Source organism: Carettochelys insculpta, chromosome 6, assembly GCF_033958435.1.
Source record: "Carettochelys insculpta isolate YL-2023 chromosome 6, ASM3395843v1, whole genome shotgun sequence".
Classification (NCBI taxonomy): domain Eukaryota; kingdom Metazoa; phylum Chordata; order Testudines; family Carettochelyidae; genus Carettochelys; species Carettochelys insculpta.
Window position 1 is genome coordinate 116186215 of NC_134142.1, and position 20586 is coordinate 116206800.

The following is a 20586-nucleotide window of genomic DNA, read 5'->3' on the forward strand; positions in this document are numbered from 1 at the left end:
AAGTGCTTGGTCCTGCCATGAGGGCAGGGGGCTGGACTTGATGGCCTCTTGAGGTCCCTTCCAGTCCTACTCTTCTTCTATGATTCTATACTGTGACAGAAATGCTTTCTTTATTGACGGGGGGGAAGATATATTAATAACAATGGAACCAGTACTTGAAATAAATTCTCCATAACAAGAAGAAATATTATAACTGTACAAAAATAACTTGACACTGAAATTAGTAACAAAATAAAAGTATAATTTCTTACCCAACTAAAGTCATTTTTGCTGGCCCTTGAAGATTTACTTCTGATTGGAATATAGCACTACTAGCTACTGGTTGTAAGGATCCATTATCAAGCTGTTCAAAATAATAAGTAAAAGTTTTGTTTGTGCTAGGTTTCAATAAAGACAAATCATTTCTGTGACTATAAGAATGAAACACAGACCACTGGACTGGCATAAATAGGCAAAAGTTACTAATGGAGGAACAGATCCATTGTAACTCACCATTGTAACTTGTTTTTTAGGAGGTTGCTTGTATCTATTCAAGTTAGGCGTGTGCATACTGCATGCATGACTGTTGGAAAGGTTTTGCCCTAGCTGCTACCCATCAGCTATGGGCTGATGGAGCCCCATATATGACCCTGCCAGCATAACCACCCCTCAATTCCTTCTTGCCAGCTACTCCAACAGTATGGAAGGAGAGTGGGTATCAAATAGATATGAGAAATACTTTTCGAAGAACAGTTACAAAGGTAACTTTTTTTTTCCTTCAAGTGCTTTTTCATATCTATTTAAGCTAGGCGATTCACATGCCAAACCCAGGAGGAGAGGTCACAGTCAACATATGGCTGACTCAAGGACAGCAGCCCTGAAGGCTGCATCCCATCTGGACTGTTGTGCAATATCACAGTGTGTTGTAAAAGTGTGTACAGAGAAACGTGACAGCTTGACTGGTTTCCTGGAGAGGAACATGAGCCAGGAAGGCAGTGGAAGAGGCCTGAGCTCACACAGAATGTGCAGTAATGGGCAACAGGGCAACCTTAGCGAGGTTGTAGCATGTTTGACTACAGGATGGCTGTGTCTACATAGGCCCCTTCTTCAAAGGAGGCATGGTAATCAGCCAGAGTGGAGAATACTAATGAAGTGCTGTGATGAATATGCAGCACCTCATGAGGCTAATTTTCCTTGTGGCAACTTCGAAGTTGCAAACTTTGAAGAGTTGGCATGTTGTGTAGCCACAGGCACTTCGTACCCGCACAACTTCAAAGTGCCCTTACTCCCATTTGGGATACTTACAACAATTTATTCCCATTTAGAAGTAAGGGCACTTCGAAGGTGCGTGTGTACTTCTAAGTGCCTGTGGCTACACAGCATGCCAGCAACTTCGAAGTTGCCATGGGGAAAATTAGCCTAAAAAGGTGCTGCATATTCATTGCTAGTGTAGACACAGCTGATGTAATCCAGGAAGCTCCTTCATATGATCAGCAACTGCCACAAAGAGCTGTGAAGTCTTGCAGAAGGGCTTGGTCCTTTTGATGTAGAAGGCAAGTGCCCACCTCATATCAAGAATGGGACTGGCATAGTCTAACACTAACTAGAGAACAATGGCTATGCTAATGAACAATTTACACAATAAAGAGTTAGGGAGATGTGGCATAGCAACAGGTACTCAGACACAGTTCCAACAATCCAGACAAGCAGTAAGAAGGAACTGAGGAGTGGTCAGGTCAGCAGGGACATATATGGCTCCACACTGGTGAAACTCTCAGGGGCTCCATGGCAGACCCGAAGGGTAAGAACTAAGGCAAAACTATCTGACAGTTGTGCATGCAGCAAGTGGCATGCCTAACTTGAATAGATATGAGCAAGCTCTCAAAGAACAACATGTGGTAAAATTCTTCACCAAAGGTTCCATATGCCAAGACCCTTATCTCCTTAAAAAAAAAAGGCAGCAGAAATGTAGCATGACAGACTGGGCAAAACCTTCTTCAAAGAATAAATGGATGCAGAGCAGACATCAAGAAACTCAATACACATAAGCCGGTCAGTGAACACTTCAATGGAGTGGGCCATTCTGTTAAAGACCTGAGAATTTGTGTCCTGGGACAAAAAGAATTTAACAACAGATTAGAGTGAGAGATTTGTGAGTTAGAGTTCATACTCAAATTTAACACATTAACACGTGGTATGAACAAAGACATCAGTTACCTCACACATTACAAGGACTGCTTCCCTTCCTTTGATGCTCGTAATTGTCTTAGGGCAATGAAACCCTGACCCCCTTCCTTCAATCCTACTTGATTTGTCAGTTTTTATTGCATTGTTTTTTTTTTATTTTGGTCCTCAGTACTTATAAATATCACTCTGTATTGGAAATGAAATTGATGTGATGAAGTGGGTCCGTCCCACAAAAGCTCATCACTGAAAAAATCATTCTGTTAATCTTTAAAGTGCTACATTTCTGCTGCTTTGTTTTGTTGGAGTACAGACTAACACAGCTACCTCTCTGTTCCTTGCCTTCTTTGTTACAGAGAGCTAGCAGTAAATTTCATTTATGTTGTTCAGCATTAGCAAAATATTTTCATGCTGCTGCCTAGTCTGGGTCCAATCTCTTTTTATTCCTGCAAGCAGAAGTTGCTTGTCATTGTCACTGATATTTTCATTAAGTTTAAATGTAATAACATGTACCTATCCACTTTACTGCCTCTGACTCTATATAGTTCATGAGTAGTGTAACTGAGAACACTTAGTCTCTGCCACTTAAAAACTCAAACACCACCATCTGGGACAATGCTGGTTATATACCTGATATATCTCAATTTTTCATAACCTAGCCTTGACTCCAGATGTACAGTGCCTTCCCTTTAAAACCAATGCAACATGAACTTGGTTTTAAACATCAGCTTTAACACCATTTTAAAATTCTTTGACTGGCCCCAAAGCATGAGAAATTTAAAAAGAAGAAATACGAATCTTGTTTTGGAGAGGGTCAGGGTAAGAAAGGCCAGAGGAGTGCTGGGAAATTATATCAATGGAAGGAGAAAACTGGAAAGAGGAATCTAGAAATAGAGAATACAGAAAGACAGGGAAAACAATACAGTAGTCCCTTAAGTTACATGAGGGTTGCATTCCCACGCACCCTCGTATAACTCGAATTTCATCAGGGCGGCTTTTTCCCTAGTGGAATGCAAATTCTACAGCTGGGAAAGCAGCAGAAGCACCTGGAGCTCTTTTTGAAAGCTAAGTACTGGGGTTGCAGGGGCACTTGGAGAGGGTTAAGTCTGGCGGTGGGTTCGGGCGGTAAGCAGGAGTGGTTAAGCCTGAGATGGGTTAGGGCTGCAGGGGGGGTGGGGGCAGTGGTGTTGAGCTGAAGCTATGTGCAGGGGGTGCTTGAACCAGGGAGGGGGTTCTTGAACCAGGTAGGGGGTTGAACTGGAATGCAGGGGTGGTGAGCTGGCGCCGTGCTTGGGTGGTGAGCTGCAGGTTTGAATTGGGACCTGGGGAAGGGGTTAAACCAGGGAAGGGGGTGGTGAGCTGGAGCCACGCACAGGGGTGGTGGGCCAGAGCTGTCCGCGGGTGGTGAGCCAGGCTGCAGGGGATTTGAACTGGGGTCAGGATTTGGGGGGGGTTGAACCAGGGCTGCACGGGAGGGGGGTGTTGAACGGGGCCACTTGGGAGGGTGGTTTGGAACTGGGGCTGTGCAGAGCTGTGGGGGGCGGGGCGTGATGTTTCAGCCAGGACCGGGTAAGTGGGATTTTGAGATATGCTTAACTCGCTTTAATATGAGTTAAGTGCAACTTGAAATCATGCATTTTGAGGGTTTACTGTACTGCAAATTTTTTTATACCACATTTTTAGTGTCTCAACCCTAACCCACAGATATCGCCTTTAGGGAGCGGATAACATTTCAGGCTTCTTACTCCAGTATTTGAAGTTTCTCTTTTTTTTTTTTTTTTGATAGGGATCATTAACCTTTAAGAATTTTGTCTGAGCTACAGATTCATTTGACATATTTCAATCAAATTAATATACCATATATACTTGTTCATAAGCCAAATGTTTTTGGTTAAAGTAAGTGAATCAAGGAGTGAGGGCTGGCTTATGAATCGGTCAGTAATCTGTGGCACCCAGCCAATCAGGGTAGCCACTGGCACGAGGGATGGTTTATTTACCTGGAATGTCAGCTGGTACAGATTCCCTTAACTCCCTGTTGCTGTGCCCAGCCAATGGGAGCAGCAGAAAGCAGCAAAGGCTGAGGGACATAAATAAAATGTCCCAGTCTGCCAGTGGCTTACCCCGATGGACTGGGAAATGAAGTTTCCCAAGCCCTGAAATATAGGGTTGATTTATGAATGAGTCAGAGAAATTTTCCATTTTTGACTATTCATTTTGGGGGATCAGCTTATAGACAGGCTAATGGTCAAACATATATGGTAATTCAAATCACACATCACCATATAATAACACTGAGTCACTATCAATTTAAATTCTATTTGTACTGAGAGATTAGGATTCCAAAGCTTTCTCTCTTATGAGTCTTCTGTCTCATTGCTTTATTTAAACTAACACACTATTCTAACAACCACCCCCGTACGAAATAAACAACAAGCATAACAAGCTGAATACTTATAAAAATGATTAATCAACATTTCGTGTTCTAAGCCACAGTAGGTGGCAAGAGAGGGAACTCCTACTGAAGCACAATGGAGGATGATTGCTAGGCTGCTTACGGTGGTAGAAAAAAAAATGTCAAGAATGTGTAATATGCTTTGGGTGGTGATTGCTCCACTTCAAAATTTGACATTTTAAACAACACACAGAGGGCAGGCCAAAGTGAATTTTTATTCCAAAACCATTTTGTATTTTACATATTGTAGGAATTTCTTCCAATTATGGCTCAATCCTGCAAGGTGTTGCTCACCTTCACCTCTCACACATTTGAATGGGAGCAGAAGGGTAACTGTCACCTCCAAGTGTAAATTTCCAAACTGCTATGCTTAGCTCATGTTCCCTCTTCAAAGCTTTCAGATGAAGAGTTTCCTTTTTTGAGGCAAAAATCAGGAAACTGTGATTTCACTTACAAATATAAATAAGTCTCTAATGTCTTGTCTGTAAGGTGCTACAGTCTGAATTACAGGTGTGTGATTTATAGAGCACTCTAAACTGTTGGTCTTTGAATGCCCAGCTCTGCTAGCATGAGCCAAAAGATACCTAGCTTGAATGATGTAGTCCTGTTTCAGACATGACTATGTTAACACAAAGTAGTTACCTTTTAGATTTTGGGTTTAACATGCAAGGCAGCAGGTTCTTCACAGGGCATTTAGAAGGGAACACTTCAGAAGGAACAACTTGAGGTTTGCAAATAATATAGTTATCATTGAAGAAAATGAGGAGAAGCTAGTGAGAACGGTGTGTATAGGTGCTAAACGAGAAAGGGAAGCGACATGGACTGATTATGAACATCAGTAAAACAAAAACAGTGGTATTTGGAGGTAAGAAATAGGAAGGAAGATCAGAGAAGACAGGCTTGAACTAGCAAACATAGAAAAGTTCACATATCTGGGGAATAACATGATGTATAATCTAGACCATAAGAAAGATATAGCGACTAGAATAGCAAAAACAAGAGTGAGTTTGAAGGCAATGGATAAGATCTGGAAAAGCAAAGCGATTAGCTTAGTAAAAAAGCTGAGCATCTTGAAAATACGTGTATTCAGCAGCATGTTGTACGGATGTGAGATATGGATGGTAACGAAAGATTTGAAGAGAAGGCTATCGGTGTTCAAGAGTTGTTATAGAAAGATCCTGAGAATTGGATGGATGGAGGTGGTCACCAATGAGGAATTATATAAGAAGATACAGCTGAAAGAGAACCTCCTGCAGAAGGTTATACAACGGAAGTTACAGCTATTTGGACATATCTGCAGAACAAATGATGAACAAAAAGTCAAAACCCTGGTATTTGGCATTATGGACAGTTTGAACAGGAGAGAAAGACCTCACAGTGAATGGGTAGATTATAGAGTAGATAGTTTCTGTAGACTACCTCAGCACCAAAGCCACTGCATAGGGAAAGATGGAAGGAAATAGTGAGGGTGGCATAAGACACTGAGCCCGTGGTTGTTGTTGATGATGATGACTTCAGAAGGCTCTACAAATCACAAACCTGTAGCCCAGATTGTGGCACTGCCTAGACAAACCTTGAAACAATCTCCAATTATAACAGTGACTATATCAACAATAAATTCAAGATCCTGATACTGTAATAGCTACATTCACCCTAAAAAGTAGGAAGAATACTGGGTTCACCTTTACTCTTTCAAAAATGATATTGAAATCACAAGTCTTTATATCACTAAGATTATTGTACTTGGAGGCAAATATAGCCAAGCCTTATATAATAACATGAATAGCATACCAGAAATTCTGATTTAAAGATTCTGCACAGAACTTACGATCTGTCATTTACTCCCTCGAGTCCAATAAATATCTTATTTTACGAATAAATGTGAAGCATTAAGAGAAGGCATGACAGTATATTTACTTTTTTCTTTTCAGAGGGCTCCTCACCTGTTGTTCATTGAGATCCACTTTATCTGGAATTAGCAAATGTTGTCCCAGCAGAGTTGGCATAGGGTTAGTCACATCTGAAGAGAAAAAGTTTATTTGAAATTAACTGCATTGCTCATAGGTCATAAAGTTAAGATCAAAGCCTAACTTTGCAGGAACAGGTGTGCCATTTAGCATCTTTTTACCTATCATCTATTAAGCTCAGGAAATTTCTCTCTTTTATTTTTCATAGAATCACAGAATAGGAAGGAACCTTGACAGGTCATTGAGTCTGGTCCCTTGCACTCATGGCAGGACCAAACATCATCTAGACTATCCCTGAAAGGTGTTTGTCTATCTGAGGCTGCATCTACACTTCGAGATAAATTCAATGTTTAATAAATTTGAATATTTAACCTTGATATTATGAATTTGAATACAGTGTCCACAAAGCTTCTTGAAATTAGATTCACCTTTTTTCCATGTTGAATCTCTGCATCCCCATTGCCCTGTGCAAGTTTGACAGTGTGAGCTCTGCATTGTGGGTACCTATTCCACAGTGCCTTAGCCCCGGTTGCTTGTAGGTGCTTCATGTTGGAATACCAGAATTCCAAGCACTGTCCCAGAATTCACTAGATCACTAACCGTGTGAAAAAACGAACTGGAGATTGTGCCATATCCTGCTGCAGAATTCCAGCACAAGTATGGATCCATGAATGCGCCAACTCAGAGAACAGATCACTTCGGCAACCACGCAATTTGTCCTTCAATACCAAAGCTCACTGACGCTACTGTTGCTGTTACTGCTGCTGAGGATAGTTTGGAAGAGCAAATCTCCCAACTGCAGTCCAAGAATTCAGTGATGATGGCTGCCATGAATGCTTTGCTGAGTGGAGCGGTGGTTTTGGACTCATGAGACCAGCACACACTGGTGCAATTACATCATTTTGGAATCCTGGGACCACCAGCAGTGGGTGCAGAACTTTTGCATGTGCAAGTCCACCCTTATGGAACTTTGTGATGTGCTGGCACCCGCTCTGAAGCGCAGCAACACAAAAAGGAAGTAGACTTTAACGGTTCAGAAGTGAGTGGCAATTGCACTGTGGACATTTGCAACCCCTGACAGTTACCGGGCAGTGGCAAATCAGTTCAGGATGGGCAGATCTACAGTGGGGTCCGTGGTGATGGAGGTGGCCCATGCAATCTGTCGGCATCTGCTTCTGAAGACTGTGACCCTGGGAGACATTCAGGCCATAGTGGATGGCTTTCCTGCCCAGGGCTTTCCTAACTGTGGTCAGGCAATAGACGGCATGCACACCCCACCATGGCCTGGCCCACCTGGCCTCAGAATATATAAATCAAAGGGGGTACTTCTTCATGGTGATGCAGCGGTTGGTAGATCACAAAGGTCATTTTACCGACATCAGTGTTGGCTGATCAGGGAGGGTTCACAATGCACACATATTTTGAAATTTGGGGCTGTACCAAAAACTCCTGGATCGGATTTTTTTCCCTGATCAGAAAATCAAGACTGGAGACATGGAGATGCTCATTGTCATATTGAGTGACCCTGCTTACCCTCTGCTTCCCTGCCTGATGAAACCCTATACAGAAGCCCTGGATCCCAGCAAGGAAAACTTTCATACAGACTGAGCAGGTGCAGAATGGTGGTGGAATGGCCTTTGGATGTTTAAAAGCAAGGTTCAGATGTTTACTGACATGTTTGGACATTTCTGAAGCTGACGTCCCCACCACTATTACAGCATGCACTATTTTGCACAACATATGTGAAGCCAGGTGGGAGACTTTCCCATCTATCTGGAATTCTGAACTGGAGACCCATAGGCAGGGCTTACTTGCAGCCTCCTACACTACCATCCACCAGTGGCCACGCTCAGGCTGCAGCAATAAGGCATGCTTTAAAAAACAGCTTTATGACTGATATTTAATGTATATGCTACCTATGTATTTCTCTGCCATAACGCCAATAAAGCATACCACGCCGTAATGAATGAATGCTTTAACTCAGTGGGAGAAGAGTAAATTGCAATAAATAGAATGCATGTACCATCAGCAATAACCCCTGTCCCTCCACCCACCCGGTTCCCTCAGCAATGTATCTGCTGCTGACTAGGGGGTATCACTAGGTAGCTGTGCCTTCAGCGGCACCCCCTCCCCCAAACCACCAGTTTGATTTGTGTTGCCCCCACCCCACTCCTGCAGGACAAGAAATCACACTGAGCTCAAAGGAATGATTTTATTTTGTGGGGAGGAGAGGATTAAGTGGCTGCGAAAAGAAGCCTTCTCAAGGGTGCTTGAATAGCCTTTGGCAGTGGCCCTTGGGGCTGGAGTTGCAACCTAGCCTTGCCCTCCCTCTGCACATGCGGGGACTGCAATGACAGGGGGTGGGCGACCTCTCATCAGGGCACTCAACGTGGGGACCGTGATGACAGGGGGTGGGCAATGTCTCCTCAAGGGACTCTGGCCAGTGGGTATCAGCTGCTGCCCTGCTGGGTTGGAAGTCCTTCTGCAGCTGAAGAAGGGAGCACGGGATCGCTGTCTGCTCAGTAACAGCCATTACAAGCTTTGCCGTGACCTCAGTCTGCTTTGCTGAAACCTCAATCTGCTTTGCCATAGCTTTAGTCATCTTTGACAATTGCTGCTGCTAAAGGTCAAGCATTCTCTCATGAAACTGTACTTGACTCCGATGCCACTCAGCTGTACTGTGATGCCACTGAGCAATGTTCTTTGTAAAGTTCTTGTGCTCCGCCTCAGTCTTTTCCATATGCTGCAGCATCAGATCTTGTTTGAATTTCTTGCATCTTCTGATTATCTCTGGAACGCTGGGCACTGGGTCTGGAAAAGGAAAGTCAAAATTAAGACACAACTCACATAATGTGCTTTGAGGTGCAGTGAATGGGTCTTTCTGTGTACTATCACTGAAAGTACACTTTTGAAGGACACATGGGTTATTAAGGATTGGACTGTAAGCATGCATTTCACAATACCTCACTTGCCATCACTTATCCAGCACATTGCTTTGTGGATATGGTAAGCTATAAGCAATTGTCCTCTTTTGGGGGGAATGAGAAGTTCTGCAAAGCAGAGGAAACTGCCAGGTGTCCTGGCTGGGTGTCCTGTGGCAGTGAAAAATGAACGGCTGTGTGTGGGGGTTCGATGTACAATAAAAATAATGTAAAGAAAAAAAAATAATCCGAAGAAAGGGTGGATTTAAAGGGTCATGAGAGGGGAAAAGCACAGCAGAGGAATCCCGCACAGGGAGCAGGAGATTCCTGAAAGCTGAAAACAAACGGTGCTTGGAAATGCCTAGCAGCCACCTGGTGCCTGGAAGTCCTGGAAAATCAAAAGAAATGCGGGGAAAAGTGAGCGTTGGAGAGTAAATGTCTAGCAGAACCCAGCAGCTGCAGGGTGCCTTGTGGGCCCAGGATAATGCAAAGAAATGGTGGAAAAGAAATTCTGGGAGAAAGGGACATGGGATGGGGAAAGCACAGCAGAGCCAAGCAGCAGAGGAGTCCTGAAAAAGGAAAAGAAATGCTGTGGGGGGTGAACCCCCACAGAGCCTGCAAACCGTGTTGTGGGTGGGGAATGGAGCACCCACCGGCTGCTGCAGGCAAACATAAAGGGGCAGGAAACGTGAAAAAAGCAAACAAACAGATGCTAATTCCCATGCTTCTGCAGGTTGCCAAAGAAGACATCACCCTCCTAAAACTAACAGATATGTAGAAAGAATAGCTACTTCTGCTGTCCGACCAAAAGCCTGGACAATTTACTAAAATGCTGTGTGGTGCATGACACCAGATCACTCTCTAGTTGCCTGGTGTGGCAAGCTGCGCTACAATGGAAGCTGCAACAACTCAGGCCTGCCGAAGAATCTTGTGGAAAAAAATACAAGACTGCCTGGATGAGGCCTTTGTGGAGAGCTCTAGAAAGGAGAAGTGCTCCATCCCAAGAAACATTACACTGTTCTGAGGGGCACAGAACCACAGGTAGCAAACCTGTACCTGTACACAACCCTATAGCTATACCCACCCCCAACCTGCTTTTAGCATGCAGAATAAATACTCACACAAACCGCTTGCTGCAGGGGTTCAGGGACTGACATGGAGGGGACTGGTGTGGAGGGTCCCGGCATGAAGAGGAATGCTGTGGAGGGGACCAGTTCTAGGTCTAGGGTGAAGGGCTCCAGGCTCTCTGAAACAAATTCCTCTGTCCCTTGCTCGTTGCACCTTTCCTTCTCTCCATTGACCTCTTCCTCCAGGCCACATTGCTCCTCTGGGCTCTCCCCAGACTCCATACCAGAGCTTCCACAAGTGTCATAATTCAGTCTGGGTTCCACAGTGGGGTCACTCCCCATAAGCATGTGCAGCTGTCAATAATGGTGGCAGCTCCGTGGACCTGCCCCTGACAGCTGCTTGGCTTCCTGGACTTTTTGATAAGCCTGATGAAGTTCTTTAACCTTCAGCCAGCACTGCAAAGAATACTGGGAGTAACCTCAGGTGACCATCTTGCATGCCACCTGATCATAGATTGCCATGTTTTTCTTGGCCACCCAGTCTCTTCACCACCAGTTGTTCTCCTCAAATGGCAATGAGATCAAGAATCTCCTGGTGGATCCAAGTTGGGGCTCTCTTGCAAGCCTGAGAAGTGCTAATCAGATCACAATCCTGAGTGCTCATGATTGCCGTACAGGGCTACAGAAAATTGCTACCTGTATGGTGTGATGGCTACTGATGTGATGCAACGCAATGGGCAAAGGGATTTTTTCGTAATGGATGAGCTTTATATTTGCAGGGCTGGGCTGCTAAATTCCAATTCAAATTCCATCAAAACTTTGTGGACTTACTTTGACCTTCTTGCAGACCTGACAGCGGTGCAAAACGAAGCAGCCATACTTGGAGGGTCACAGCATAGCTTTGTGGGATACATATGGGACACTTCTTGAGGCTAATAAATTTGAATTAAGGACATAGCACTTCCACACTAGCCTTGATTTACGATTTTAAATTCCAATTTGATGCTATCTCTGTCCTGTAATATCAATATTTTGTAATCAGTATTACAGCTCAATAAATCAAGTTAACAATATTAAGTGTGAAGACAGTCACATTTTAATATGGAGCTACTGCCTTGAAATTCAAATTTATGTCATAGTGTAGATGCAGACTGACTCTTAAAAGATCTCCAGTGATGGAGATTCCACAACCACCCTAGGTAGCTTATTCCAGTTGTTAACTACCTTGACAATTGGGAAGTTTTTACTAATGTCCAACCTGAATCTGCTGCAATTTAACCCCATTGGTTCTCACCCTATCAGAGGTTAAGGAAAATAATTTTTCTCCCTCCTCCTTTTAACATCTTTTAGTACTTGAAAGCTGTTAATCACATGCCCTCTCCATCTTTCTTTACCAGTTCCAATTTTTTCCTTCTCCAATTTGCTCACATATTTTCTGAAATGTGGTGCCCAGAATTGTAGACACTACTCCAGCTGAAGCCTAAACAGCACAGAGTGAAGCAGAAGAAATGCTTATTGTGTCCTGCTATTAAATCCCACAATGATGTTTGCTTTATCTGCAATGGTGTTACACTTTTGACTCATATTTAGCTTATGGTCCACTATGATCCCCTAGGTCCCTTTCCATAGTACTTCCTAGGCATTCATTCCCACTTTACATGTGTCAACTGACTGTTCCTTCCTAAATGGAGTAGTTTCTATTCAGGAAGACACTGAACAGAACCAGTCCCAGAACTGATCTCTGCAGAACCCCATTTGTTATGCCATTCCAGCATGACTGTGAACCATTGATAACTATTCCTAACCAGGTATGCGCCCACCTTATAACAGCTCCATCTAGGTTGTATTTCTCTAGTTTACTAATAAGGTCGTATGAAATCGTATCAAATGTCCTACTAAAATCTAGATATACCAAATCTACCACTTCTCTCATATTCACAAGACTTATTAGTCTATCAAAGAAAGCTATCAGGTTGGCTTGAAACAATTTGTTCTTAATAAATCCATGATGTTACTTATCACCTTATTATCTTCTAGATATTTGCAAATGGATTCCTTAATTATTTGTTCTCTTATCTTTCCTGGAACAGAACCTAAGCTGACTGGCCAGCAATTCCTTGATCTGACCTTATTTCTTTTTATAGATGGAACCTATATTTGCTTTTGCCAGTCTTCTGGAATCTCGTCTTTCATGACTTATCAAATATAATACCTACTGGCTCACATATCTCCTCGATCACTTCCTTAAGTATTCTAGGATGTATTTAATCAGACACAGATGATTTGAAGGCATCTAATTTGTAACTTGTCCTTTCCCTATTACAGCTTCTGAACCTACCTCATTTTCACTGACACTCACTATGTTAGGTGTCCAATTGCCACCAACCTTCTTGGTGAAAATCAAAACAAAGAAGTAATTAAAGACCTCTGCCATTTCCACATTTTTTTATTTTTCCCCCTTTTCATTGAGTAATGTGCCTGCTCTATCTTTGGTCTTCCTCTTGCATCTAATGCATTTGTAGAATATTTTCTTGTTACCCTTTATGCAGTTAGCTAATTTGATTGCGTTTTGTGCTTTGGCTTTTTAAATTTGCTCCATGCCTGTGTTGTTTCTGTTCATCCTTTGTAATTCATCTCCACCTCTTTGCCATAGATTGGAATGAAGTACCTAAGGCCCACAGAGGCCAGATCTGACCCCTGGCTTACCTTGATCTGGCCCACAACAAGGTTTGGGGCTTAACCCATAGAAGGGTGAGTCAGCATTTGTGGTTCAGCCCCCCAGCAAGTCTCCAAGTATCAGCAGTCCCTCTCTCCTCATTCCTGTAGATCTGGAGCACAAGTGCCAACTTGCTGCACTGCAGGAAAAACCCCTAGCCCTTGGCAAATCCTGCCACCGCTCCCACACCAGGGCTGGAGGAAGACCAGAGCCTCAGCACTGCCCTCTGGGACTGGAGCATGAGAGGAGCTCCAGCACCGACTTGGGAGAGTGTGGGCCAGATCAGTGAGGTTTAGTTTTTTTGTTTTGTTTGTTCTGTTTTTTTCCCCCGCTTATCACTCAGGGGCCAGGTCAGTGACGGTTGGGTTGGCTTCTCACTTATGCATGACACTTGACTGATTTTTTCTGTGGGTCAGAAGCGGCAGATTATTTTGGAATCAAACACGGTCTTCCCATACAATACAGTAAAAGGAAGGCTCAGAAGATTTCTCTTCAGAAGCATTTCTATTAATACTGCAGTAAGCTTCCACTTGGGAATTAAATGCTAAGCAGGTGCACACAGCCACCAAAGGCCATCACAAGTTGGTAAACAACTAAGCTGAGTATAGGAGCTTTGCTTTTTGATGTTAAATGGCTTAGAGTATGTTCAAAAATACTCTAAATGCAAACTGTATAGCCTAAAAATCCCTTTATAAATTGTGGGAGCATGAGCACCTGGTTGCCAGGCCTCACTCGCAAGGCAGAATGACCATACACTCCATCTTGGAACGCTATCATACAATGGCGGGAAGGCCTGAAGCCAGGCCAGGAGAAAGAAATCAGAAAGTTGACAAGTAGTGGGAGAGTCCCCAAAGAGAACATCCTGACAAGCAGCTAGTAAGTCCCCAAAGAGAACAGCTGGGGCAAGTAGCTGGAAGCCCCCCAAAGAGAACATCTTGGTTGTAAACATCAGAGGGTCTTAGCGGGAGGTTCGGAAAATGACCAAGGACAGAGGAAATCTTGTAACATGTTCTGACAGGCCGGGACGCTAGAAAGCCCAAATTAGGTAACAAAAGCTTTAATTGACCAGGTATTGAACCCCCAAGTAAGAAACAGTGTAAAAGGTGATTTAGCAGGAATAAGGGTGTGGGCTCCTGGACATGAGGCGGAGGCTAGCAACTTCCAGTCCAGACAGCAGACCCCGGCCTGATCACCCGGATGTCACCACCACGAAAGGTCCCAACCAAGCCATATCTCTGACTTGAAGGGCCGCTGTAACGTAGTTGTTGGTAAGATATGGGAGGATTAGATGTTATTGGTAAGTCACATGTAATTATATACAGCTATATGTAACCCAGTGTTTAGCCTATGCCAAATAATATATATATATATATATATATATATATATATATATAAATAAAAGACAAGTGTTAAGTAATTGTAGTTACGAATAAATGAATCAATCACTATTGGTAAATACCACTAGCTGGACTAGCTGGGGCTGTACAGAGAATTATTGGGACTTAGAACAGCCGCAGGGCATTGTGGTGTTCACAATCGGAGTGTTATTGTTCCTGGTACTCATAATACTGTGGAAACCTAGGTTTTAAAGTAGATACACTGAATCACATATTGCTGCTACACTATATAAGGCTGCCGTAAAGGTGGGGTGGTCAGTCCTGGGCCACCCGACTCCCCCCACTGTATCAAACCCCACGCGCACCCATGGGACCCGGAGTAGGTCGGCACATCGTCATAAATAAGAGCAAACTTTCATTGTATTTATTTTCAGGTTATTATTTTACCATGTTCAAAGTCAGAAAAATGCACTTGGAGCAGAAGTATTTGCCTATGAACAAAAAATTAATACTATAAAAATAAGCAGGAAACCATAATTCCTGAGGGTATAAGGCTGGGGGTTCTTTACACAGGTCCTGATTCAACAAGTGTAAGTGAAGTAATTTTGGAAAATGGAGGCAAACAGAAGTTTGTATAAATAAAAGTCTGAGAGTGTTTACATAGAACATGTTGGTAGACAACATTTGCTGTCTGTCTTTTGCTAGAATAAACAGATGTTTTTGCACTTTTTTCTCTTGTAGCAACATATACTTGCCCATGTGCAAAGCAATCCATTCTCAAATCAACTTCAGCAACTGTAAAAGACAGACCCTGTGCTTTGTTGATTGTTATTGCAAAAGCAGTTACACTGGGAGAGACATTTAAAATTAAATGGAATGTATGGTATAAAGACAACTTCCCCTGTTGCAAATCCTCTCAAAAGGGTAGCTGTGATGGTGTGCGGTTTCAAATATGTTATGCAAAGTCTTGTGCTATTGTTATAAAGTCTTGGAACATTAAGTTTCTTAAAAGCATGACTGGACATCCAACTTTCAACACGAAGTTATGTTGTGGCATACCACAGGGTCTAAGTGAATTCAGAAATTATGTGGGCTACTGAACAGTTTCATAGACATCTACAATAGTGTCAATTGATTTAGAGTACAAAATGTGTGCAGGGAGTTCTCTTTGAATTTAAAAATTTATAGTAACAATGGTTTCATTTTTCACAGCTAAAATAGTACATTCACGCAACTACTGCAATATTGTGTACAGTAAGGTCTCAGAGTATGCAAAGTTTTCATTATGCACACTATTGAGTAACCCGGATTTTGCATAAGTGAGGGGTCCAGCTTTTTCCCTGGTGGAACACACGTTCTGCAGCTGCAAAAGCAGCAGAAAGGTAAGTCTTGGGGTGGGGGGACAGTTGGGGAGGGTTAAGCCTGGTGGGGGGTTGGGGCCACAGGAGGCAGGCAGTGGGGGCTAAGCGTGCAGTGGGTTAGGGCTGCAGAGGGGCAAGGGATGGAGTTAAGCTGAAGCTGTGCATGGGGGTGGTGAGCCAGAGCCCTGCTCGGGTGGTGAGAACCGGGGCTGCACGCAGAGGGTTTGAACCGCAGCCACGTGTGAGGGGTGGTGGGCTGGAGCCAGAGCTGGATGCAGGGGTAGGAGGTGATCCGGAGCCGAACATAGGTGGTGAGTGGGCAGGGGGGTTGAACTGAGACCAGGGAGGTTGAGCCAGAGTTGCGCCTGATGGGTGGTGAGCTAGAGTCAGAGGTAGGGGTGAGGAGGCGCTATGTGCAGGTGGTGAGTGGAGATGGGGGGGCGGGGGGGGCTGAGCCAAGGCTATGCGGAGCCAAGGGGGAGCAAGTTAAGTGCAACTGGAAATCACGGATTTCCAGGGTTTCCTGTAGGAACTGGGGTCAGCTGCATAACAGCAGGGTCACATACTTTGGGTTCACGTACTCTGAGACCTTACTGTATTGCAATAGTTGTGTATAGTATGTGGAAAGATTTTGGTTTTGAGCATTTCTGTTGTATTGACAACAGTGCAGAAATCTTCAGGAAGTGTGATAATATTGGCATTGGGTTAAGTTCGTATTTTTGCACTTCCCAAACTCATTAACTAAGCAGCAAAATTGCCAGCACCCAGATCTTGTTGCAAATGAACTCCCATGTTGATAGTAAAATTCAATGCATGAACTTCACTCCAAAATGAAGATTTCAAACATGCTTTCAGTTCATCAGCTACTGTGCCTCTAGAATAACTGGTAATGTTTGAATAGTGACAGAGAGATAACTGTGTTAGTCTGTATTCTATCAAACAAAAAAGCAGTCATGGAGCACTTTGAAGATTAACAAATAATTTATTAGGTGATGACCTTTCGTGAGACAGACCCACTTCTTCAGATCTACAGCCTTACCAGAACAGACTCTGTGATTTATATATTGAGTCTGCTCTGACAAGACTCTAGATCTGAAGAAGTGTGTCTGTCTCAACAAAGCTCATCACCTACTAAATTATTTTGTTAACCTTTAAAGTGCTACATGATTGCTTTCTTGTTTTGGCAATGTTTGGTGTAAGTCACCAGCTAAAACTGCTGTTATTCCACACATAATGTGCTGATTTCCTTTTATGTCCAGTAGAGTTCTGTGTAATGTATCCAATCCATTCTTGTAGATCATTGTGCACTCATCCCAAACAACTAGTTACGTTCTTCTAGTAACTTAGCAGTAGAAGTTCCTTTGCTTATGTTGCAAAGTGTTTTCTCAGCTTGGTGTAAGCTTAAAGGTAATATTAAGGCAGAATGAGCAGTTCCATCTGCTCAGCAATGTTACAGGCTGGGGACCAGCTGGCTAAGTAGCAGTGCAGCAGAAAAGGACCTGGCAATTACAGTGGGTAAGAGACTGGATATGAGTTGACAGTGTGGCCTTGTAGCCAAGAAGGCTAACGGCATATTGTGGTGTACTGGGAGATTTCCAGTAGGTCTAGAGAATTTATTATTCCTCTCAATTCAGTTCTGGTGAGGCCACATCTGGAGTGCTGTGTCCAGTTCTGGGCCCCCAAGCATAGAAAGGATGTGGATGCATTGGAGAGGGTTCAGTGGAGGACAGCAAAAATTTACAGGGGGCAGGAGCACATGACCTGTAAGGAGAGGCTGAGGGATTTGGGCTTATTTAATTTGCATTACAGAAGAGTGATGAGTGATTTGATAGCAGCCTTAAACTTCCTGAAGGGGGGCTCTCATGAGGATGGAGAGAGACTGTTCTCAGTAGTGACAGATGGCAGAACAAGGAGCAGTGGTCTCAAGTTACAGAGGAAGAGGAGTAGGCTGGACTTTAGGAAAAGCTATTTCACCAGGAGAGTGGTGAAGCATTGGAATGCTTTACCTAGAGAGGTGGTGGAATCTCTACCCCTAGAAGTTGTTTGGTCCTGGCTGGACAAAGTCCTGGCTGAAATGGTTTAGTTAGGGTTGACCCTGCTTTAGACAGGGGGCTGGACTAGATGACCTCCTAAGGTCCCTTCCAGCCCTAGGATTCTATAATTCTACGTTGATGCTATTCCAGATGATGCTATATCAGGTGCAATTTGGGATCGCTGATGTATTTTGGCTAATAGTGAATTAAGGAGAAATGTTTTCCTGTTTTCAACTGGAGCACTGATGCAAAAAAAACTGGCAGATTTATTTTCAATTGAGTTCCAAATACTCTGTAAAACACAGAGTTGATCAGGAACCAAAAGAGCTTTCATTTACTGACAGATGCTCAAGCAATCTTCTCGGTTGAGGTTTGGACTATGAAGACCTAATTTTGGCAAATATTTTCCAATCATTCCCAACACTTAGCCTTCTATGTAAGGCTCACTAAGTCTCAATTAAACATAGGCTGTGTCTACACGTGCCCCAAACTTCGAAATGGCCATGCAAATGGCCATTTCGAAGTTTACTAATGAAGCGCTGAAATGCATATTCAGCGCTTCATTAGCATGCGGGCGGCAGCGGCGCTTCGAAATTGACGAGCCTTGCCGCCGTGCGGCGCGTCCAGACGGGGCTCCTTTTCGAAAGGGCCCCGCCTACTTCGAAGTCCCCTTATTCCCATGAGCTCATGGGAATAAGGGGACTTCGAAGAAGGTGGCGTCCTTTCGAAAAGGAGCCCCGTCTGGACGCGCCGCACGGCGGCAAGGCTCGTCAATTTCGAAGCGCCGCTGCCGCCCGCATGCTAATGAAGCGCTGAATATGCATTTCAGCGCTTCATTAGTAAACTTCGAAATGGCCATTTGCATGGCCATTTCAAAGTTTGGGGCACGTGTAGACACAGGCATATTGTCATTGTAATCAATTTCTAATCCTGGATTGTCTCATCTTATTTGAAGAATTACTTTTGTCAAAAATTTATTATACTTCTGTTATAGGATTTTAAGCTTGGAAGGATTGCACATGGGAATCAAGATTAAGAAAAGAAATCTTATTTTTGCTGGTGATTCTGAAAGAGAAGCTTCATCCAAAGTGTGGTCCCAATGGTTATCATCTTCAAGGAACTGTCTTCTTTGACAAGGAGTTGTCTCACAGGAGACCATTAACAATTTTGCGGTCATTAAAGGAAGTAGATCCTTTGACTATGTGTAGTAAGAGTCTGAGGTTTTCCCCTTCTCCTCTCAGGGACTGCAGCCTGACTTGAGGCTGCTGCCCCTGAGAAGAGCGGCTGTCGCCCCTCACAGGAGCAGGAAACTGCTGCTGTCAGGGGCAGCAAGAGTCAGGCTGCTGTCCCTTCCAAGAGCTATTGCCCACTCCTGTCAGGGGTAGCAGATGCGTTAACCAGAGACAGAAGCAACTTCATTGCCCTTATCTCGAGGGTTTACTGTGTATTCATGCATGTGTCTTGGACTGCCTGTGAATGTTGATGGCAAAATAATTGTCTGAGGTTGTTTTGATATGTACATCATTAGAAACAGCATCTTGCAAATGAATGTACTCTGCAGCTCTCAACAATGCTTGATTTTAATTTAATGTGAAGCAAACATTCACTTTCCATTTTGAACATATCTACTACAAATTGATGTATCAGCTAACACTACTTTTAGATGTAGCTTCTTTGCATACTACGCATAATTAATCTATAAACGTAAAAGTTTTTTGTGGAAACTTTGGGGTTTATCAGCTATTGTGTTGCTGGATGAACTTGGGTTACGGAAAGGAAGTAGCTATCTTCTCCTCAAGGAAACATGATCAGATATTGTAAAGCATCACACGATCTGTCTCTCAGCTATTTCACTGCAGATTGTTGTCTCTCTTGTGGAGTACAATATCTCTATTTCCAAACTCATTTCCTTCAAAAAATACTGCTTCTTCATTGACTAACGGAGCATTGAATGATCTGTGATGTTTCCAGGAGGAGTTTTATCACCCACATGGCTATTTTCATGTCATCTTGAGGCATTTGATCAAGAACTGTTTTAAAACTTCTCACAGTGTTACATTCGTGAAACATTTGCTGAAGTGATAACAGAATATGTGTTTTAGTTCCTGTATTATTTGTTCTTCTTTGATGTTCTTCTATGTATCACTGCCCAGGAAATAAATTTGTTGAAATTTATACTTCTGGTGTGGTGGTAGTAAAAGGGACACAGCATGATGGAAGGGTGTAACAACCACGATCTGTTCTCGGACCTGTTCTATTCCATATCTTCATCAATGATTTAGATACTGGCACAGAGTGTACACTTATTAAATTTGCAGATGATACCAAGCTGGGAGGGGTTGCAACTGCTTTGAAGGATAGGGTCAGAATTCAAAATGATCTGCGCACACTGGAGAAATGGTCTGAGGTAAACAGGATAAAGCGTAATGAGGATAAATACAAAATACTCCACTTAGGAAGGAAAAATCAGCTTCACACATACAAAATGGGAAGTGACTATCTAGGAAGGAGCACTGAGGAAAGAGATTTAGGGGTCATAGTGGACCACAAGGTAAATATGAGTCAACAG

The 20586-nt window shown here is 43.3% G+C and overlaps 1 protein-coding gene across 1 annotated transcript in view; it reads right to left on the bottom strand.

Moving 5' to 3' along the window:
• The window catches only part of TESMIN (testis expressed metallothionein like protein), a 63605-nt gene that overhangs the window by 22150 nt on the left and 20869 nt on the right, over window positions 1-20586 (bottom strand). The window contains exons 7-8 of the mRNA XM_074997935.1: window positions 6559-6635; window positions 252-343 (exon numbers count right to left, since the gene is read on the bottom strand). Of these exons, the coding sequence (XP_074854036.1) occupies window positions 252-343; window positions 6559-6635 (169 nt within the window). The remainder of the gene's footprint in view (window positions 1-251; window positions 344-6558; window positions 6636-20586) is intronic.